Genomic DNA, 24,116 nt, shown 5'->3' on the forward strand with positions numbered 1-24,116 from the left:
TCTTGGTATGGGAGTCCAAAACTTGTCATGGTGATGTTCTTGCTATACTTGAATGTTCCACATTATGACATCAAACTGATCTCATTATGAGTGTTTCCATTGCTCAAAAATACTTTGGAAAACAAACATTCTCTAATTCCTCCATAGATCTTACTTGTAACTTGACCTGTTGGCAACACCTACTTTTCATTGAGATACATTTATTGCAGTATTGAGGAACATTTCTGGCAAAGCTGTTTCTGTGGACACCAGCAAAATGACTTTCATAGCCGCCTTATACATGCATCAAACTAGAGTTCCCATCTATTGGATAGGACAACAGAGGTCATCCTAACACAGCAACACAACAAAAAGTCCACTTGCTTCTTTATACGACTAACCATGATGAAGAGACAAACATTCTAAGTTAACTTTACCTGCGTGTATACATTACATCAGGCCAGATCATTGAATATATTTGCTCAACTTTAGCCCTTGAAAGCCTGTAAGCACCTGTACTCATTAAAATAAAACTCCGTCCCTCCATCTTGAATGTGCTTTAATCATGTACCTCTCGTCTCGCCGTGCCCACTGCTCTTGTGCTCTTGAGCCCGCCCCCTCGGCTCTTGTCGGCCTCTCACTGATGAGGTGGACAGCTCAAGCAGGTGTTCTGTAAGAGATTTGAGGATCAATAGTGGCAGCACAATTTTTATGTCTATTTTATGCATAATATTAAAGGCTCATTATGTAACTTTTATGGTGGACAGTCTGCCTACAGCTTGTCCCCAAAGAGGTGTCATTACTTTGTCTTGAATATTCTACAACTTGGAATTAAACTGACCAATTTCCATGGAGAGACACTGGTGAAGCTACCAGGTTAAAAAAGGTCAGATCTGTGGAGTGGCAAGTCTGCTCACTGTACGAATGTATGTTTTTTGTGGTATTTTTGAGCAATAAAAGTATATGGAATGCACAAAATTTTATAGATCAGGGGTCCCCAACCCCCAGGCCGTGGGTTGTTTAGTATCGGGCCGCAAAAGCGTGAACACCCCTTTCCCATAAGCCGTGTGAACTGTCCGACCGTCTCCACCCCTCCCCTACACAGCACGGACTGTCCCCCTCCCATATATCGTGCAGACCATCCACCCTTCTGTACGACGTGCGGACCGTCCGCCCTCCCGAATGGTGCGCTGACCATCCCCCTCCTGCACTCCGCGTGGACTGCACCACTAAACCAGAACTAAACCAGGACAAAACCAGGACTAAACCAGGTCTAAACTAGGATTAAAACAGGTCTAAAACAAGTCTAAAAACAGGTCTAAAACAGGTCTAAACCAGGACTAAAACAGGTCTAAAACAGGTCTAAACAGGGTCTAAAACAGGTCTAAAATTGTCTAAAACAGGTCTAAAACAGGGTCTAAAACAGGTATAAACAGGTCTAAAAACAGGTCTAAAACAGGGTCTAAAACAGGTCTAAAACAGGGTCTAAAACAGGGTCTAAAACAGGGTCTAAAACAGGGTCTAAAACAGGTCTAAACAGGTCTAAAACAGGTCTAAAACCAGGACTAATACAGGACTAAAACCAGGACTAAAACAGGTCTAAAACAGGATTTAGCCAGGACTTAACCATGCCACCAGACCGCGCATCGTGCCTCCCCCTCCCCCCACCCCCACATATCCCCCAATATTGCCTGATATAAAACCAGTCCATGACGCAAAAGAACGCTGGGGACCACTGTTATAGATGGAAGTTTAATGCCATATTGTGTTACATTTCCATATTACCACACAAGGACAGTGGCAGATAAGCAATTTTGAATGACCATCGCCTTATTTTGTGAATTTCAGTAGAGGTAATATTATTCACTAAACCCTATAAAACTATTGCACATTTTTCCACGCTGTATTCGAAAAGCAAATCAAGATGAATAGTCTAACATTTCCAAACACTGAACTCAATACATATAGTTTCAAGATCCATCTGACCTTTAATTTAATATAAAAAGGTAACATAATGCTTTTAACATATTATGGAGAGAGCGGTTTGTCCATTTCGACACTGACGCCTGTACACAGCTCTGTCTCTCTTATGTTGAGCGACCTGACAGGGACTGAACCTCCTCTGGATTTACATAGTGACTAATGGCAGTGCGGTAGTCCATGTCCTCTGTGGGCTTCAGCGTGTGGGCTGTTGGACAGTGCTAATGGGGGTATTGCATATGCAGCACAGCTTTTGACATGCGCTCCTCTGTAATGACTTTCTCCTGTTAGACGTATAACCCCATAGGCCAGGTCACTTCTGCCTTAAACCTGTTAAAGATAGCATCAAGTGTCCTCAGGGAACCCTCTCCATACGCCAGCTGTGAAGAAATTTTGTTATTTTTATTTATTTATTTTTATAATCAGAGGAGGCTGGGTAGAGATTTTGTTAATTGCAAAAGAAGATTGGTACTGTGGAACATTCCAGGTTAAAAATTACTGAAGTTCTTGTATCTCATGATTTGAACTGATTACAGCACCTCTCTTTATAATTTATGCTTTTTCACACAGACAGGGCACTTTCTCTGTCTATGGAGGATATGAATCAGCTAATTAACATGTTTGTTTGCCTGTTTTTGAACTCATTATTTTGAATAGGTTTTAAAGAGGCAGAGAGGCAGCTGAGTGCCAAGATGTCAAATGAGGTTTTGTAGAACTAGCAAAATGAAGAGCAAAGGCACTGTGCTCTTATAAAATGGTTTGATTATAAACAATTAATCCAGAAAAGTATACAAATATAATAAAGACAGTTCATATTTTTAGCATTATAGTGAATCAGAAATGTCTTGTTGTACTTCATTTTGTAAGAAGTGTCAAATCCAAGCATCCTGGCATACATAATATTAATACTGTAAAGGGATTACACAGTTATCGTTAAAGCTGCACTATGTAACTATTCTTGCAGACCACCTGTTTGACTGCATGGAGATTTTATTTTTTAGCCTGGAATCTTCCACAGTATGGCATTAAATTTCTCTGAGGAGACAAGCAGGTATATCAGCAAAGTTACAGGTCAGATTTATGGAGAGGTGCGCCCATCAATTCATGTGTCATTCATTTTTCAATATAAAACCAAAAATAAGAAAATGAAAAATCAACTGTTATCTTGTCTCCAAACCCAAAATGAAAAAAATGGATAATGATTTTTTTCAGTTTTCGATTTTGTGTTTAAATGAATAATGGAAAAAACGGACAACGGCCATTTCCCGTTTCCGTGATTTAAACTGAGATGCCACATACGGACTGAAACGGGACTCATCCCAGGACTCATCCCAGGACTTATCCCAGGACCGGACCAGTACTAAAACAGGATTAAACCAGGTCTAAACTAGGATTGAACTAGGACTGAACCAGGACTACACCAGGACTAAAATAGGATTAAACCGATCTCTTAGGCTACGTTCAGACTGCAGGGCTTAATGCTCAATTCCGATTTTTTTGTGAAATCCGAAGTTTTTGCAAGGTCGTTCACATTGCCAATTAAATGCGACTTGTCTGTGACTTCAGTGTGAACGGTAAACGGCCCAAAAGTGTCCTGCGTGCGTACTGGAGGACACGATGACATCAACCTCATGCGTCAACCGCAGCAAGCGTGCTCTGAAGTTGTCCAAATATGGTCGCGAGCATTGAGCACCTGGTGATTTTACAGTTCCGGTTTCCGCCTGCTTCAGTGCAGAATAGTGACGTTTATCGCTTGTTAATGACGTGTAGGTCGGATGGATGCGCTTTGGCCGTTCAGACTGAAGTCGCATGTTAAAAGATCGGATATGTATCGGATTCAGGACCACATATCCAAGTGGCCTGGGTCGCATTTGAAAAATTCGGATCTGTGCCGTTCAGACTGTCATTAAAAGATCGGATACAGGTCACATAGAAGCCAAAAAATCGGATTTGGGTCACTTCAGGCTGCAGTCTGAACGCAGCCTTAGTCCTGATCGCCCGACAGTCTATGCGGGCGCACCTCTGGGACCGTTCCTACACTCCTGGTTCAGTCCTGTTTTAGTCGTGGTTCAGTTCTGGTTCAGTCTGTATGTGGCATTGCAGTTTAAGTCACAGAAACTTTTTTTCCATTATTCATTTAAACACAAAATTTAAAACTGAAAAAACAACTTGTTAAAAAAAGACAAATAATGAAGAAAATATTTTTTTTTGTTTGTTTGTTTTCTTTTTATTGGTTTTATTTTGAAAAACAAATGAAGGAATTATACACAGATTCTGATACAAAATAAGACATGTTTTAAGATGTCGTTTTTAGCACTAAAAACATCAATAAATATTTAAATGCAAGATACTTTAATATCATACTATAGAATTTTCTAAGCTAAGCGTAACATATCATTTAGGCAAGCTGAAGACATATCTTCCACCAGAAAAGTTACACAGTACATCTTTAATTTTCTAGCTTCACCTCCTCCAGAGATAAGATACATGACACCAACAATACAGTATCTTTATGGGTAATTTGGTCATATATACTCGTACTTGTACAGTACAACTTGTACTTAGTGTTAAATTTTTAAAAAGCCGGAACAATATTTTTGGGGGTTCAGTTATCACGTGTCCTTTTTCTTTGCATTACTGGGCAATTTTTGTATATTTTTTTGGCGATAAGATAAAATTTGACTCGGGTCCGTTTTAATTAATTATTTCCATGTCATTTCAGATGTAAACTAAAGTGTTTCATTTGGCGATATTGCAGCTCATGATTTTTTAACAATATTGTGGATTTATATGTGCTTTATTATGGGTTTATATGTGCTCTGTATCTTGGGTTGTTATGTTACTGGTATAAATTAGTTGCAATATTATAATTTATCGTACATATTTAACGCACTTCAGAATTTGTTACCAATATATGCGATATAAAAATGCCATTTTACTGGAGGTTCAAAACTAGAATTGTACAGAATCATGATAGTTTGAGAAAACAAATTAAGAAAAATTTTGGCTTTATCACCCCTGAAAAACCTGTTTAAAACCACACACTAAATGAGAAGGAATTTAGGATTCATTATTATTGATGTAGTTTTAATGAATGAGTGTTTGAGACTATTATGTACCAATCAATTGCAGGAGTGCTGAGGTATAACATGGGTATAGTAATGACAATGGTATCAGCATGGCTTTTTTAATGAGGTGTGTTTTAAATTGTTTCACCACCTCATATTTTAACAAGCAGCACTTTCACCCACAATAACAAAGGAGTCGGGGACATAATAACACATGCATTTGCCTTAAATGATCAGTTTGGAGGGAAAAAGTAATAAAGCTGGTATGTTGAGTAATTTGTTTTTGTCAAGCCTTACGTAGGCCCATTTGTGGTAATCTTGTTTGGGGAAGTGCATATGGATGACTGGGGCTGGGAGCATTTAATAGGTGGAAAGCCAAACCGAAAACCAGTCACAGCTTATTAACCTTTGACCCGACCTGGAATAACCCCATCAGAGGGGCCTAATTATCTCACAATGACACTGACGAGGAAAGGATGGCTCCAGTGCTGCAACTCTGGGGTAATTGGTTGAAGAGAGATTGTGACTTAGGATTTTGTTACTAGAAATCTCTTTTGTCCATTGTTGCTCTAAAATAATGTCATCATACCCAGCCAACATGGCCATTTGCTTGATTTTATTTTATACTAAGTAAACAAGTTACTCATTGCTTAATGCTAAAATGAATCAATCAAATTTTATACAGTCTCTTCTGTCTACTCAAATGATTAAAAACCTGAATTAAAAACCTGAATTAGTACATTGGTTTTCTTATCCTTTGTGACCTAAGTCATGCATTGTACACTGACATATAGTCTGTGCTAAAATAGCCATTTTCAATAGTATACTATAGTTGTCCTTAAAACTAAAACTGTATTTTGACTTTTAAATTCCTATATCACATAGTTTTTTATTAAGTGATTATACACTACTTAAAGGTGCACTATTTAACTTTCCTGTAGAAGCGTACACCATAGTATGTCATTAAACATATTTATCTTCATTAAACCAAACACTTGACAGCATCAGGCCAAATCCAATACAGGTCAGTTCTGTGGAGAGGCAATTCTTCTCAAAGTAAGAATGCAGATTGTGTGTTTGAACACTAAAAACAGCTGCAATAACTGGTTGTGTATGTGTATGTATATGTGTATGGGGGTGTGTATGTGTATGTGTAATGCCATAGTGCGGAACACCCTTGGCAAAGCAATAGCATCTCTAATCTCTATGGAGACAACCGCGTCACATTGTGCACCTTAAATCCTTCAGATTTTTATTCATTGCTTTGAAGCCTACATTTTCATTGAATGTGAGTTGGCTTGTGTCACTTCTGTACCCGACTTCAGTGCACTCAGGCTGTCTCTGGCATCCAGACGTATTCAGATAATTACACCAGAATGAGATTGCGTTCTTGGCACTCACTGCGTCTACCTGTCCTGATTTCTTTATTAGCTGCCGCTCCTCCTTCACTACATATATTTCACTGTTATTTCACTGTGCGCATATGCATGTGTGGTGAGTGCTCCAACTGAATGGAGATTGGCAGTTAGCTACAAAAATAATGGCCAAGAAAATTGTTACCAATATCTGCTATGAAAACAAATGTATATTAATAGCATGGTCATAGTTTGGTCCATCTTATTAATTATAGGCCTGATTAGAATACAAAGCTGAAGATTGCAACCATTTTACCAGCAGCAAATTTGAATTGGCACATTTGTAAATTAGTTTTGTAATTATGTTTAAATTAATCCAGTGACATTAAGACTGACTAAACCTAAAGACGATGCACAGTACATTTTAAGGATAAACATATGATATCCAATCTCATCCAGATAATAGTCAGTTAGTTCATTTCCATAATTATAATTAACGTTCTTGAATGTATATGAAAAAAGTATCATAAAAGTTAATTGCATAGTTCTCATGTTTAATAATTAATCTGCCACCTTTGCTTCACGCTTGAGGAAATCCAGTGATCAGACTTAATAGATCAGATTCCTATGGCAAATACTCTCTGTCAACCTCAACCTCCCTAAATGGTGGAAGGGGGTGGGGTTGGTAATAACAGTGCAAAATGCATACAGCCCCTAAATCTAGTTAAAATAAACATTTTAATATGTCTTTATACTCATATTTGTTGTTTACCAGGCTAATTAGCATTATATTTACAGAGAATAATGCAGGGACAGAGCGGTAGATTATAAAACATAAGAGAGGCCATATTATGTTAGAGGCCCTGTATTAGACTGTTTTCTGATCTCTACTATAATATTTCCTCATCAAAAACATACCTGGACTTGTGTTTTGTTTCATTCACACATGTTTAACACATAAATCCTGCATATTTAGGCTATTTTACGCTCTCCACTGCATTTTTAAACTCCTCACACCTTCACTAGAATCATTTAAATAATTTCAGATGTGAAACTGCCAATCTCTACTAAACTAAAAAGTAGCTATTTACTTGGAAATTACCACTACATGACATCACAAGGTGGAACAGAGCATTTTGGTCTTTGGAGATGTACACGAACTAATAAAAAAAATTGTTACTCAAACGTGTGAATGAAACAAAACACAATTCCAGGTATGTTTTTGAAGAGGTAACAGCATTATAACATGTCTAAAAGTTCACACCCCTGCTCTATAATCTCTATACCTATGTGCTGTTTTGGTGTCATCCCAATGCAAGTCAGATTCCAAACACGTGCGGACATGCAAATGGGGCCAGCGTCAGGGCCCTGTCAGACAGTTACATCAGTACACCTCAGGATGAGATGAATGTGAATGGGCTGAAGAGTCAAATGAGACGTTTTATATTCTGTCAAATTACAACATCTGTCACACAGCTCCAGAAGCACAGAGATTCATAAAAAGCCAACAGGGCCTAACAACTTCTGAGAAATTAATGTATTTTTCTATATATTGAAAATCCAATTAGATCCAGTACAGTGCACATATTAAACACTTCCAGGAATCTTAACATTTGAGAGAGTGAAATGTAATTGGGTTAGCAGCAAACATTTTGTGCAAGAAAAATTTTTATTTTTAATTGCTAAGGACATTATCTATATTACATGTGTTAAAGACTTGGTCACAGTTTGATTCATCGTGGAATTTATGTAATTAGAATACAAAACTGAATATGGCAACCATTTTGAGAGAGTGAAATGTAAACTGCATGTTAAAAGTACTCACAAGCATTTCATAACATGTTAGTAGTGGAGGTCGAAGCTACAGGGCTACAGAGCGGATCCCATAGAGATAAGATATTATTTGGCTTGCAGAGGGCGTTATATTACCTAAATAATTTCTCATTTTGACCAATAAAATATGATTATAACTCAAGTGTGTTTCATTCTGTTCCAGCCATATAGCCACCAGCCAGTAACTTGATTGAGTGTGCCATTATTTTATTTCCTGTTTTGAAATGATATATTTGTTTTACAAGTGGCCAGCCATTCCTCACAATACAAAGTGAGTGGTGTAGCTGTCATGTTTCTAAGAGAGACATAAACAGCTTGAGGCATTGTGGACTGTCATTTACATTATTAATGCAGTCAAATAAAAAAGAATGAGTCACATATAAAGGATATAACCAGACATTATAACCAGACATTATAATCAGGTTTTGTTTTTTTACTTTCAGCTTTTGTTTCTGCCTCAATATTTCATTTGAATGTGTTTATTTTTCCATGTAATTGATAAAGAATGTATTGCAATAGCACATGTATATTGTAAAAAACTCTTAGCATCAAAATGAGACTGCTGTGTCACAGAGTCATGTGTATTGTTCTCATGCTAGTTGTTTTTAGCTTTACTGATGTCAAAACTCTGGCCTTTGATTTTACGAAGTTGCTTATAAACTCATTGCAGAGTAACTAGGATGCTAGGAATGCGTTTATATTTAGCTTAAAAATATTTAATATCAAGTAGTTATTTTTTCACATTTTTAAGATGTAAAAATCAGCTACAGCATCTTTAAGTTAATTTTTCCCATGTGACTTACTTATTGCTTCTTTTGCACCTTGAAGAATCACAGTGCAGATGGAGCGAGGGAGAATTTGGCAAATACAAAATCAACGGGATGCAATGTTTTCATCTTCCCATCCAGCGTTCAGTCTTTAATCCCATGATTAAGTTTGTAATCTAAAGCTAATTCTCCCCCGGGCCGTGCTCCTCTCAGTGCCGCCCGGGTAGCACAGGCGCATAGGGAACACCGCTGTAATTACCATCTTCCACACGGAGGAGCACGGCCATGGAGCTCCAGTCATTTGAGAAAATTCTTTTAATGCAAGCTTCCTCACAACCAAGACTATACCAACTGTGTAGGCTGTGTTTTTGTCATGACTGATTATACATATGCCTTATTTTTTGAATGTCAAAGTAAATCTGTTTATTTATCTTATATTTTTTAGTAAATTGTAGATGTCATAATAAAATCTGTGAAAAATTATGAAATCAAGTTACCAAGACAAAGGTCATAATAAATATAGGTAATCAATAAAGAAAGGGGCATGGTGGCAAAGCAGGTAGCACTCTTGCCTCACAGCAACAAAGTCCTGTTTTCGATTCTGGGGTGGTGCAGGACGTTTCTGCGTGAGGCCTTTCTGTGTAGAGTTTGCATGATCTCCCTGTGCCTGTGTAGGTTTTCTCTGGTGCTGCAGTTTCCCCTACTACTAAAAACATGTACAATAGGTCCCATTCACACTTCACACAGAAGATGTCTGGAAACATAATCACATCTTCAGTGTCACATACAGGGAGCTGATTGTAACTGCCAAACATAACAGAACCCCATAATGACATATTTTTTTTATTAAGTTAGACAAATGTTAATATACAAATTAATAGGCAATTTATAAAAGGAAAAAAGAAAGAATACAATGACATCTAGATGAAGAAAACATGGCCATTTTCGCAGATTTTAGTTACTGCCACCAACAGAGCCCAAGTAAGTGTGAATAGAGCCCATAGGGTCCCCTGTGGGGCCTTAGTCTTAGTCTCAGCAGGACTATCCTGGTTAAACAAAAAACATCCATCCATCCATTTTCTTCCGCTTATCCGGGGCAGAGTCACAGGGGCAGCAGTCTAAGCAGGGACTCCCAGACCTCCTTCAGCCCAGACACTTCCTCCAGCTCCTCCAGTTTGTCCTGGGTCTTCCCTGGGGCCTCTGTCCGTTGGGACATGCCCGGAACATCTCCCGAGGGAGGCGCCCAGAAGGCATTCGGAACAGATACCCTAGCCACCTCACCTGGCACCTCTCAGAGTGGAGGAGCAGCGGCTCTACTTCGAGCTCCTCCCATCTCCTCCTCACCCTATCTCTAACTCATTTTGACCGCTTGTATCTGCAATCTTGTCCTTTCAGTCATTACCCAGAGCTCATGGCTATAGGTGAGGGTAAGAACATAAATCCGGTAAATCAAGAGCTTCGCCTTTTGGCTCAGGTCCCTCTTCACCACAACGGTCTGATACAGTGACCACATCACTGCAGACGCTGCACCAATCTGCCTGTCAATATCATGCTCCTCCTCTCACTCGTGAACAAGACCCCAAGATACTTGAACTCCTCCACTTGAGGCAAGAAAGAGAAAACAAAACAAAAAAAATCCACATTGTGACCTAGGCCTACAGTACAGTAATAATTTAACTTTATTTTTGTTCATCATGGCAATAATTGTGATCTTGTTAAATGTGTTTTAAAAATAATTGCAGCACAAAAATGTTGAATAGTTTCTCTTTTTACTTAATTTTAGACTGTGAGACATTTTACAAAGAATACAGCAGACCTGTGCTCTTTGGTCTTTCTTTTTAAGCGTTAATAAGGTGTTGTCCTTTTTGTCCTACAGGGGGCGCTGGTCACAGCCTGTGCAGACGATACACTGCACTTGTGGAACCTGCGCCAGAGGAGGCCTGCTGTCCTGCACTCACTCAAGTTCAACAGAGAAAGGTAAGAGATGTGATGGACATAATGAGGAGCAAACTATACATTTTCATTGGATTTGAACTGAAAGCAGGTGGTGGAAACACCATTAGATACGTAATTAGCAGTTAGCATGTGGTTAGCACACCTTAATTGGTTAGCATGTTGCCATGTGGTTTGTTTATGCTACATGACCATTTAGCTTGGTATTTCCCACACTTTGCCAGATGCATTTTATGCAGGGTTAGACATTAACATAATTTTTTTTTTTATCAGAGCTGTAAAATATAGGCTGCAATGACTGATTTAACATGACACAAAGTTGATGTACTGCAACGTAGATAAATATTACCAAGAAGTTGTTAGTCACTAGTCTAATAATTAGCCTTGTCTGTGCTACAAAATTTGCTCTGCTGAAATGCAAATGGCATTTGTACATATATGTGTTATATTTCATTATCTCCCACTTTGTAACTCTGTACTGCACAATTTCTTATAAGTAATACTGTATATTGAAAATAGTCAGTGTTGACCTTTCTGGAGTTCACAGATGACGGTTTTACATCTAGCAGCTTCTTGTTGAACCACAAATGAAAGGATGAACTCATTTTGTCAAAGATGTTTTTCTTCCTCGCTTTAGAGTCATGGACAAGGACATTTGCTGAAATGACTTGCTTTGCCACTGAATATGATGTTACATAAACTAGCTTCTTTTGAAAGCTCATAAAGCAGCCAATTTCATATTCTCTGATGATTTTATCTCACTCTTTATAAAAGTGAAAAACAAACCAGTTTGTTGTGGGATCAGTTTGCATTTTTGATTTGATTTTCTTTGTGCTAGAAGGGAATTTTTGTTTTTCTACTATGCGGAGGGCTGAATAAGTAACTTGTATGACTCACCATATATGCTAACTACTGCTAAGTATTTCACTCTGCTATTTATTTAGTGCAGCTCCTGTTTTTAAAGCTATTGTAAAAGCCATTTAGAAAAGTACTCAATGTTATCATTTATATTATAGACCTCTGCTGAGTCACTGATTCACTTTTCACTTGTGCTTTGTCATTGGAGACCCATACATATCCTCCTAAAGACATTTAGAATCCAGGGGCTCTTGGTAATGCGACAGCCTTACAGGATAATGACCATGAAGCATTAGTTACCACATTGTACCACACGTTGTTAAGAGTTTAGTTTTATGAAACTTGGACAGGATTTAAACCATTAGTCGTTGTAGAGCACCAAAGCCCTTCTTTTGTCCTTATAGGCAAAACTTTTAATGGCCAGTTCACTGCTTTGTGTGACATTAAGTGGCTGCTAAGTTTCTTGTGACTTATTTCAGTGCCCTAACCTGAGAAAGAACCAAAAGAATAGGCTATGCAGAGTACCGCCGCCAGTTTAGTTTACAAAACATTTGTTAAAGAGCTTACCGTCATAGGTTATTAGCAAACTGTCTTTACTCTAAGCCGATGTCATTTAACAGTCTAAACATCTGTCTAAATTATTATTTCTTCATATCATTTTTTATGCTTGTTTTTACATTTGGTCCACATGTTGGGGACTACCCCCTTTTATATCAGTAATTTGAGTCCACCCTATAAGCCAAAATCAGCTATTTTGTCAGTTACAAGCCCAGTGAAATGGACTTGGATTTAAATGTTTACAGCTACATATATGGGAAATTGCACTACTTATTCTACAAGAATTTTAAATGAACTGTACTCCCAAACGGACTCCCAAAGTCTTCCAACTTTCAGCTAGCAAGACCAAATCTACCAAATGTGTTATTACCTGTATCTTTCAAATCAATGCCCCACAGATTTCAACTTTTTTGGCTGGCTGCCTGATATCAAAATCAACATTATTTTGGGGCTTTAAAGTTTTTATTTCTACCACACACCAACCAAACCCTCTTATATCGCTCTAAAGCATTTGTAGCTATTTCAGCCTCCACAGCGTGTAGCTAACAGGTGGATGGAGGTTTAGTCCCCCTCTCTCTGCACCTGTCGTGGGAGGCAAAAGCATAGGACCAAACGGTGAATCACATAAGGATAAAAGGAGTGAAAAAGGCCATCATGAATCACGCGTCTGGGGCTGGGCAGCAACTTGTCAGTTAGCTCAGTGTCTATGGGTTGAACCTGGAACAATTAACGCCCTCACACCGCCCAAATTCCCCCGTGAACAGGGGATGAATCACAGCTACAAGAAGCCAATTGTTTAGTGATAATTGTGGGCATCTCGCGTGTGCCGCCCCTGACTGTCAGTCGACTGTCAAAACCCATCAAACATAATGCAACATAAAACAATGGCCAGTTTAGTGCCCACTCTCAAATGCAATGACTCAATGTGTGGTTCTGAGCTGTAAAAGACTCTACTGGCCACAGAATTAGGTACACCAGTTGCCGTGCACATCAACAATACTGATAACAAAAGGAAGGAAGCAGAAAGTTTGTTATCTGTAATTATATGCACAATTACATGGCATTGAAAATCTGCCACTGTCACTATAAAAAAGAGGGTCAACAGCAGAGGGTCAGTGCAACAGTTTTGAACAGAAAAACAGCTGACTGGTTTGAAATTTAAAACTCCTTTTTATTCATTTTAAAGCAGACATATTATGCAAAATCAACTTTTCAGTTTTTAATGTAAAAGTCTTAACCATGTTATAGTTCTACCCTCTCTACCCTCTCAACATTTATTCCCCAAAGTTTTTACTTTCTTCTCCAATTTTAATTCCTTAATCTGTTATGCGCTTAGGAGTCTGTGGATTCATTTTGATACAAAGTGCTGTTCGTTAGTGTGATCTGCAACTATGCATATGAGATACCGAATCTTTGTTGTGATGAAGTTTACGAACACGTCTGCTGCCATTGGGCACCGCAGTTTTCTAAAGCAGAAGTCAGTAAACTTGTTTCTTTTATTAAGCTGTTTCAGAACAGTATTGTGATTTAAAATCCGTAAATTATAATTTAAAAAAAATTTCTACTATGAGGTAATTTAGATCAATATTGTCGTTTACATTAATGACAAAGGATGTACGTATGTGAGTTCATTACTGCTCATTTCATAGATTTGTGTTTGCCTGCAAACGCAGAGGTTGAAGGTTCAAATTCCACTTCTGGCATTCATACTGCTCATTCATGTGCTTCCAATCTTCTTTGTTAGTGCCTTCATTGATTGACAGCTACACTTCCATCATTGTGTCCCAGGGCAACTGTGCTGGGCTGCCTGAATAGTTTATGGCCAAATGTATCTAAACACTGAATAACTAGCATACCAACTAGGGATGGGCATTCGATGAAATTTTCTTAATCGATCGTCGGAAGAATTAACGATCGATTATCGATTAATCATTAACGTTTTTATATTAAAATGATCATCATTATTATTACTATCTGCATTACTAATCTGCATAAATAAATTCAACTTTACGACATATAAACCGTAACGACTCTAGAGCCACATCAGCCCATTTATTATAATGTGTTTAATTCAGTTTTGCGCAACTCTCACAGAAACGAAACTTAAAACCGCATCGCTAATTTGCATAAACTCAGCGAAGATAAAAATTCAGCTCTTGTGCGCTGATGCGGTCAACTTCTGTCAGATTAAAAGACATGATTCAGTGGAATACAGGTTAGTGTGAACATATTTGCGTTTGTCAAAACCAGGACACCGTACGGGGGGAGGGAGGTGGGGACTCGTCATCGACATTGCGCGACTCTCACCTGGTAAAGCTTTTTCCCACTGGACACAGAAACATATGTGCTGCTTTGTACACTGTGCACATGGACTCACACTTTTCCCGAACGCAACGGAAAGCGTGGAATTTCTTGTATAAGTCATCGTTAAATGCACATTTGTGCTTCGGTACGCTGCAGACTGACCGACTGTTTGTGTCTCGCTCCTTCTGAGTGCAGAGAGACACAAGTACGGACCCCTGTTTGGTCACGCTACGCACAGCAACCTACATTCGATTTGTCGATTAAAATGAACGTAATCGATGAAATTCTTAATGATCAATTATCGATTAATCGATTAATCATGCCCATCCCTAATACCAACATTTCAAGAAACATTAATTATACATTTATATTGCAGTTGAGTGAACATCTTAGATTACTTGAATCACTTTTGCAGATGGTGAGGTCTGCGGAACGACGCCACCAATTCAATTAATGCCTACATCTGTTTACTTCATTACTGCTATTAGCTCCACAGAAGCTTGCGTAGGCTGGCAGCTCACAGTACACTTACGTATGCTCGATCTTCTCTGGGACTCCCAATGATGGCCTTAACTGCAGCCTGGTCCGCCTGTCTGGAGTCAATTCTTTACTGTCCCCTTGAACTGTACTTACCCAAATGACCTTCCACTAATCCACTAATCCTTCTCTATTTGATTTTCATCCATGACTTAGTTTGACATTACCTGTGTTTATTTAAGAGCTCATTTCAGGGTATTCTTTTCTGGAGGCTTTTTAGTGTCTTGCTCTTTACTTTTAAAACCACAGTTCTGTCATTATTAACTATTTAAAACTGAAACTCAAATGGATCCAAACCTTTATACTTTATAGACCTCAACCAAGGCTAGCTATTTGGGCTGAAAATTAATAATCTAAAACAACATCATAAAAGAAACAAGTTCACTGACTTCTGTGTTAGAAAACCAAACTGACTATATAATGCTGCTGAATCCAACATGTACCATTGATTAAGAAAATAAAATTAAAGATCAGTAGGTGTATGCCAGTTAAAACGGGGATTGATTGGCAATATTGCGTCTTGAAAATAAGTGATTAACGAATGCTCAAACGTGCTTGACACACTTCAAAAAGAGATACACAGTTCAAGTAGGGCATATCTCTGTGGCTGGAGTATATGTCCATTGGCTACATGCAACATCAAACATACAACAACGATCTGTAGGATGTCAAATGTACATGAAACATAAATGCATTATGAAATCTTGGATGTTTACAAGGTGAAATACAGGTCAGACAACAGAGGGGGGCTCGTCTGATTACACTGAACTTGACCTACTTTGCGTCCTGTTTTCAAAGGTTAGAAGCCATCTATGTTTTTCACTTTAAGATGATAAAAACATTTCAAAGACTTAATTGCATCAGTACAAAGTAAAAAATTTAAATATATTAATGTCAAAATCTAACTGGACCAATTGGCTTGTGAGAGTAAAAGCATCACAAGCCAAAATCAAAAGCCTGAAATCAAACCTGAAATGTTAAACCTGTTTATTGACTCTATAAGGCTCATTATCAGGTTATAGCATGTTACAATAACATTCACCAAGCTATTAGAGATGCCCTGTAACTTTTCTGTTGCTCTGTGTACTTGTCTCTACGGTGATATGACTGCTTTGCCTGCGATCTTCCACATTTTTCTATCTGCCATAACTTCAATTTTGAAAACATGCATTCTTACTGTAGGTTTAAAGGCATTTATCGTGTATCTTTAGGCCTTTAGCATTGCACACTAAATGTAAATGTACATATGATGTTCTAACCTGTTCTTTCTCTCTGTGTGTCTCTCTGCTCTCCAGGATCACATTTTGCCACCTTCCCTTTCAGAGTAAATGGCTATACGTGGGGACGGAGCGCGGGAACACTCACATCGTCAACATCGAGTCCTTCATTTTGTCTGGATATGTCATCATGTGGAACAAGGCCATCGAGCTGTAAGTCCCTCCCATTACAGCAACTCAACTGTAACTCATATAACCTGTATGTTTTAGGGTCAAGATTCCTCTATATAACTCTATAGGAGATATATGTGTTTTTTTCATAAATGTGAAAAATACGTCATACTGACTCTAATAGTTGTGTTTTTCTGATCCTAGAATGTGACAATGAATCATGATCATATTTATTAGTAACCACTGTACAACATAACACAGGCTAATCAAAACTGCAATTTCAGTTGGCACAATTATCAAATCACAAAGGTGGCAATTTAGATAATAGAATGTCCTGTGCAAAGAAAAAATATCCTGTCTATGTCCTGTCATGTCTGTCTTTTTATTCAGCAGTCTTGTTGTACTGTAATTTAGACCTCTTTAAACATGTTCTGAAATGCATGCGGTCATTTATCAATATTTCTGTCTTCTCTCAGATGTTAATGACCCTGATGTTGTTTACAGTGGGCACCCTGAACAGAAACTATCTTCATACATCATACTTCGCTATCACAATTGGAAATAATTGTTTTCCAGCTCAATTAGGTTTAAATTATTATGTTGGCAGGAAATTATGAAAACTTCCACCAGTTACAAGTAATAACAAGGTTTCAAAATGATCTCATAACAGTATAATAGAGTAATCAGCACATAACAGTATTATACACTTAAGTTACTTTTATTCTTGTCCATATACTTCACTGTACCTAACCTTTATCATAGCCACTTATTGTAAACACTAGTTTTGTAGCCTTATAGCTTTCCTCTACTGGCACAGTTGTGCTAGATTTTATGTCTATCTTTAATGGTTATGCAGGGCTCCAGAGTAACACTGTCCCATCATTCCGGGGACAGTAAAAGCTGAGCTGTGGACGATCAGAGCTTTTCAGTCTTGGGATGGACACAGCCCCCAGCCTTCCTGTTACAGTGTTATCACGCAGGTGTTGGAAAGACACGCTGCATCAGCACATTTATCATACATTATTATTGTCATTTTAAAGAGCTTTAAGCTGCCGCAGAGCAAATATGACTATAGCACGGTGTTAATGAGAGCGGCACACTTCTGCCTGTGACTGTCAGCCCATCTCTGTCCCTCCCTCTTCTCCAGAGCAGAGGGACACACATGACAGGCTGCTGCTGCATCTGCGTGCCTGTGCCCTGTCCATTCTCTGCTCTAGAGCTGTTCACTGTTCTTATTAGCGGCCCTCTGGAATATTTATTTACCCTGGACTTATGGAAAGCTTTATTTGATTCACTTTTCTGTTTTTAGGAAAAGATGCTCAAGCACGACAGTGCGAGTTGCACAGCTCCATTATCTTCTTTCAAAACTTGATCTGAGTCCTCTGCAGACTACTCATATGAAAAGCAGCTTTAGTGCAAAATGCTATAAAACCGCTCTAAACCCAGTCCACACTGTATCCACGCAGAGAACCGAATTCACAGGGGCTTTTCTTGTCATTAAATATGGCCAGGAGCTAGTAACATGTAGCGCTGCTAACAGAGAGCTAAGCTGTTACGTTCCAGCTGCATTAAACCTATCTATGTCACAGAAAAACAATGCATTAATAAAGCAAACAAACAAACAAACAAAAACAGTGCCACTCCTGCAATCCCAGACAAATCAAACACTTCTTACCAAGGGTCTATAGGGCAAGTTAGTAGAGTAAAAAAGGCCACAACTTATTAAAATGTTTAAGAAATTATAATACAAATACAAGTAGTACACGATTTTGCAGAAATGCAATGGAAATTATTAAAACAATATTGATATTAATAATAATAATAATAATAAACACACTTAATTATATTGGCAGAAGGAAATCTCTTGGGTTTGGGACAGTTTTAGGACAATCTCCAAAAAAGTTAGTCTTGCCTTGAGCCTTGAGTTATGTATATTGATTTTGACTGCATGCTTTCTAATCTCCTGCTCTTCTTGAACTTTGCATTGCAACATTGTAATTTCCTCCTTGTGGATTATCTTATCTCTGCAGTCATAGCTCCCATTTGAAATTGAAATTAATCAAGAATTTATAAGAAATGCATCTAAAATACTGTAGCTACTTACTTACTGAAATGAAGTATTAATATTAAAAACCCTTTATGCTAAAATACAAACATTTAAGTTTAAAGTACACATATTGCTGCATCACAGTGTAACAGTAGATCACTTCTCTGGTGGACCATGGTCATTACAAGACATTGCTGTGCACTTTGTGGAGATGCCCTGTACTTGACATATGCTCTTTAGACAGACAGCTTAATGCATGCTTTACCACAGTAACAGACCGCTTAGCCTGTTGCTTGTTTGTTTGCCTGGCTCTTGCCGCCCACATGTGTTTGCCATAGTGTTACAATGACAAGTGCCTCGGCGCAGTGTCACTCACAGTCACTGTCGAAGCGCACCATCTTGTTGCCTCCTGACAGCCCAAACTATGGCCAAGAGTCACAACACCAGCTCTGTGTGGGCGGGCGTGTGCCAATCATGAAAACTGTGGAGGTGACACATCAGCTGTGATTTACACTGGAGACTTCGACGTTTTTGTGTGAAAAACTTTTTAGAGTTTGAACCACTGACCTTTGATTGGTAGACAAACTCTCCTGCCCTTATTATAGCATGAATGTGGTGTTTGACCATTGACAGTTTTATTGTTTTTATCTGACTATAACAAATATGTTCTTTCCAGTGATTTTCTAAACAGGTCATGCACAAAAAACATAAATAATGATAAATTATAAAACAAATTCTCAAACTGCAGAGCCCCCCGCAATCCACTACCAGTGGCATATGTACCATAGTTTGAGAAACACTGTTCCCTTTGTTTTAAAATAGACTTCAGTACATTGGGAACCAGCCTGAGCTACTGTCCCAGACTGCATTCACCAAAATCTAATTATATTACAGTTTGGCAGATGTATGCAATTTTACCCAGAAATAAACCTCTTCTCACACTGAGTACCAGCTAAAAATGGTCAAATCGAGGTCTGTAAGAGGATTGAACCATGACCATAAATCAACACTTGGACTGTTCATTCTTCTTCAAGTCTTCAACTTTACACAAGTTTCTTACTCTTTCAGGACAGCTTTTTTAAACATTATTTTAAGATCCATGCCATAGGGATCCTTTAAAGTCTTGTTATTTGAAGAAACCTTTCAGAACTATTCACACTCAGGTGCCTCTCAGAGATTGTTGTACTTGTAACTTGATCAATCCTGTGCTACATTAGCTTTGATCTGATCAACAGTAGGTACATAGATACGGACTTGTTTGTATTTTGACATTTTGTCCATTCCAGCAGAGTGCATTGATAACTCTTTTAAAATTTTGTTAGTATGTGAGGAGCTTTCCGTACACTCCCTACTTGTTCAGTAATCCAAAGTACCACTCAAATTGGAAAAAGCAAAACACATCATTCACAAGACACTTAAAAAAATTGATGTTTGAGTTTTCTTTCAGACATTTTTATCGACTTTGCAGAGTCGCACACAGCTCCAGGATCAATCTGGCCTTTTGTCTCCTGCCTTCTCTGTCTTTGCACCTCGTCGAACCAATTTCCTGGGGGAACCCTAGGGTTAGCGGCGTGCGGGTGCACATCCTGTTCCTGTGGACTGGGGCACAGCTGGAGACTGTGCCTTCCATTAGCAGTCCGTTTTATGCTTTAAAAGACCAGGGGCAAGGATTCTTTACAGTATTATCACAACTATGCCCTGTGAAAATCATCATGTGTGGTGCATGAGGAATGGGCAATGGAGCTATTTCTATTTTTGTGATTTTTGAATACACAGTTGTTTCTTACATACAAATTATTAGATGTTTATTTTATTAAATTATGCATAACACAATACGTAAATGCACTATGTACCATATTTCCGGGCTATTAGGCACTCTGGATTATAAGACGCACGGTCTATTTTCGAACTTTTTTCACAAATAAACCGCACCGGACTTTAAACAAAACACAACAGTTAGATGGGTCAGTCGGACTTTGTTTGGCGCGTTCACTGTGACTCTCGGCTTTGTTCAATTGTGGGGCATTGGGAGGGTGCTGTCTGGGACCGCTGGACTGTTTGCGTGTTCCAGTGACTCAGTTGTTCAGTTGTGGCTCAGAGTAGTACATTTGACTCGCTTTTTTGGGTCGTTCCTCCGTTCGATTTCTCGTCCGCGTGGAGTGATGAGTGTGGCTGTGGGTGTGTTTCGATTCACGGTCGCTGTCTGCTCCGTGCGTGTTTGCTTGCGCTGCGTCGTGCTGGGACACCCGAGTGGATTCGTGTATAGGGCACTCTGGCTTGCGGGGTGCGCGGTTGTTTTTTGATAGGGTTAAAGGCTTAAGAGCTCGTCTAGCCTGGAAAATACGGTGTGTTTTCTGGTAAGGGCCTGTGTTTTGTCTGTTGAAGAGGATGGTATAAACTGGTGTAAAATGGTATAATTCCTTAATTTTTTCAATTACACTGTTATTTTTTATGGATTAAGTTGGATCGCAACTAGGGATGGGCATGATTAATCGATAATTGATCATTAAGAATTTCATCGATTACGTAAATTTTAATCGACAAACCGAATGTAGGTTGCTGTGCGTAGCGTGACCAAACAGGGGTCCATACATGTAGCTCTCTGCACTCAGAAGGAGCGAGCAAACGCAAACAGTCGGTCAGTCTGCAGCGTGCCAAAGCACAAATGCGTATTTAACGATGATTTGTACAAGAAATTCCACGCTTTCCGTTGCGTTCAGGACAAGTGTGAGTCCATGGGCGGCAGTAGCTCAGTTGGTAGAGCATTCGCCCACTGATCTAAAGGTTGGCGGTTCGAATCCAGCTCTCGACATAAACATCACAGGTTGAGCGGTCAGATCCACTGACCCACAGGTTGGCTGATGTAATTCCAGCTCCCACAGATGAATGCTGTCGTTGTGTCCTTGGGCAAGACACTTAACCCACCTTGCCCACAGTGTCTGCGTACACTGGTGTATGAATGTGTGTGTGAATGGGTGAGTGGTTCCTTGTTGTAAAGTGCTTTGAGTGCCTTGAAGGTGGAAAAGCGCTATAGAAAAATGTGACCGTTTACCATGTGCACAGTGTATAAAGCAGGAACTTATGTTTTGGTGTCCAGTGGGAAAAAGCTTTGCCAGGTGAGAGTCGCGCAATGTCGATGACGAGTCCCCACCTCCCACCCCCCCCGTACGGTGTCCTGGTTTTGACTAGAGCCCGACCGATATGGATTTTGCTGTGGCCGATATGAAACCGATATAATTGGAGTTGGAGCTGCCGATAGCCGATATAATCGCCGATATATTTAGTGATGTAAAAATTCACTGTAAATGTTGAATTGTTTAAAAAACTTAGGTTTGGCTCTGGTGGATTTTAAATTGGGTTTATTTAGGCAACATTTATTGTTATTCTGCCTCTTTACATCATATTTACAGACAGTAGGTTGGCTTAATGGCATTTTTGCATCACATTCTAGACACTAGTGATGGGTATTCCAGTTCTTTTTAGAGAACCGGCTCTTTTGGCTCGGCTCACTAAAAGCTGCTCTTCTTTTGGCTCCCAAGTGGCTCTTCAGATTGTTTTGTTGCAAGCAGGTCTAAAGCACGTCTAAAGCAGGACTGAATCAGGACTGAACCAGGTCTAAACCAGGACTGAAAAAGGACTAAACCGGGACTTATTTATTTTATGCTAAACTACAGTCAAATATGCTAGTTTTTTTAATTATAATTTTTTTTTAATCCTACGTACACGCAAATTTCTCAAAGTTTCGTTTTTAGCCGCTGCCGCTGTCAAACCACGAATCATGCGGCGTGAAGAGAAAAAAGTGAGAGAAAGAGAAAACACGGCTCCCAATAAGGATCAGGCTCCCGTCGTTCCCTTTAAAGAGCCGGTTCTAAGAGTCATTTCGTTCGCGACGGACCCATAACTAGTAAAGAAAGTAGCGCTATTAGCCTTTAGCCGTAAATACGTGCGCACCGCGGTAATTAATTATATGCGCAAATGTCATAATTCACACGTCTGTTCACAGATCATTTACATATCAGTGCAGGTCCAGTAGCAAATATACGGCCAATATAGTAACTTTAGAACAGACCAATAGAAAACAGTCTGTTTATGTGCGGGAGCTACAGCAGCTAACCCATAACAAATGACAAAAACTAGCTTCAGAGTTTCCAACACTCACCGCTCATACAGGCTCCTCCTCACATCACAAATCTGCACTAATAAATGTCCTTTTAATCCAGACTCAAACCGATTGTCCGTAAAAAGAATATAATCTCAGTGTTTGGATCTGTGTCTGCAGGTGTAAACAAACACACGTGAGTGACGCGACTCTGTGGTGTGTTCAGGGACAGTACGGACACACACAGACAAATGACTCCGTAGATAAATACTGATGTGGAGCCGCATATTAGGACATTTATCTGTCTGTAAATTGGATTAAATGAACAGAATGTAGAGAGTCTAAGCTTTATAACGAGGTATAACATGCCCACGTGAAATATCGGCCCCTATCAGCAAGCATATCGGCCGATAGCCGATATGCCCAAAGTTGCCCATATCAGCCGATAATATCGGCCAACCGATATATCGGCCGGGCTCTAGTTTTGACAAATGCAAATATGGTCACACTAACCTGTATTCCACTGAATCATGTCTTTTAATCCGACAGAAATTGACCGCATCAGCGCACAAGAGCTGTAGTTTTTTTATGTTTATGCAAATTAGCAATGCGGTTTTAAGTTTAGTTTCTGTGAGAGTTGCGCAAATCTGCATTAAACACATTATAATGTCAAACAGATTGATGTGGCTCTATAGTCATTACGGTTTATATGTCGTAAAGTTGAATTTATTTATGCAGATTAGTAGTGCAGATAGTAATAATAATGATGATCATCATTTTAATATAAAAACGTTAATGATTAATCGATAATCGATTGTTAATTCTTCCGACGATCGATTAAGAAAATTTCATCGAATGCCCATCCCTAATCCCAACCCTGAAATTGGATGTGGTGCTTGATTGTCTGGCCTTTGTTTCACCTATTCATCATCATCATCATCTGTTATTGGCTGTTTCGTGGCTGACTGGTCGCCCTGGTCTTCCTGTGTGGAGTTCACATGTTTCTTCCGTGTCTGGGTGGGTTTGCGCTGGGTGCTCAAGTTTTCTCTGTCAACCTAAAACACGCACCATAAATAAAAATCCTTCAGCTACGGTAGTCCTGACCAAGGTTAGCAATAAAATCACAGAGGACAAATTAGTGTTAAGTGTAACGTGTTAATCTTTACATTTTTTTTTTTTTTTTTTTTCAATTTGCACATGCTGCTACAAACTCCAGATGTTCAGTTAATTTTTATATCCCAAAATAAATTAATTTGTTGGTTGAAGTTGAGAGAAGAACTGACCTCATTTAGTTTATAATTTAATTTAGTTTATTACTTCATTTAGTTTGTCACTTCAAACTCAAAATAAACTGAAGGGTACAGAATATATGGTTGATTCATGAATATTT

The 24,116-nt window shown here is 38.9% G+C and overlaps 1 protein-coding gene across 2 annotated transcripts in view; it reads left to right on the forward strand.

Moving 5' to 3' along the window:
- stxbp5l (syntaxin binding protein 5L) overlaps positions 1-24,116 on the forward strand; it is a 195,434-nt gene that overhangs the window by 108,149 nt on the left and 63,169 nt on the right. For both annotated transcript variants that reach the window (XM_055150169.1, XM_020920397.2), the window contains exons 4-5: positions 10,859-10,959; positions 16,488-16,622. In XM_055150169.1, the coding sequence (XP_055006144.1) occupies positions 10,859-10,959; positions 16,488-16,622 (236 nt within the window). The remainder of the gene's footprint in view (positions 1-10,858; positions 10,960-16,487; positions 16,623-24,116) is intronic.

Source organism: Boleophthalmus pectinirostris, unplaced genomic scaffold, assembly GCF_026225935.1.
Source record: "Boleophthalmus pectinirostris isolate CB_2022bp ecotype Guang Dong unplaced genomic scaffold, ASM2622593v1 HiC_scaffold_1, whole genome shotgun sequence".
NCBI lineage: Eukaryota > Metazoa > Chordata > Actinopteri > Gobiiformes > Gobiidae > Boleophthalmus > Boleophthalmus pectinirostris.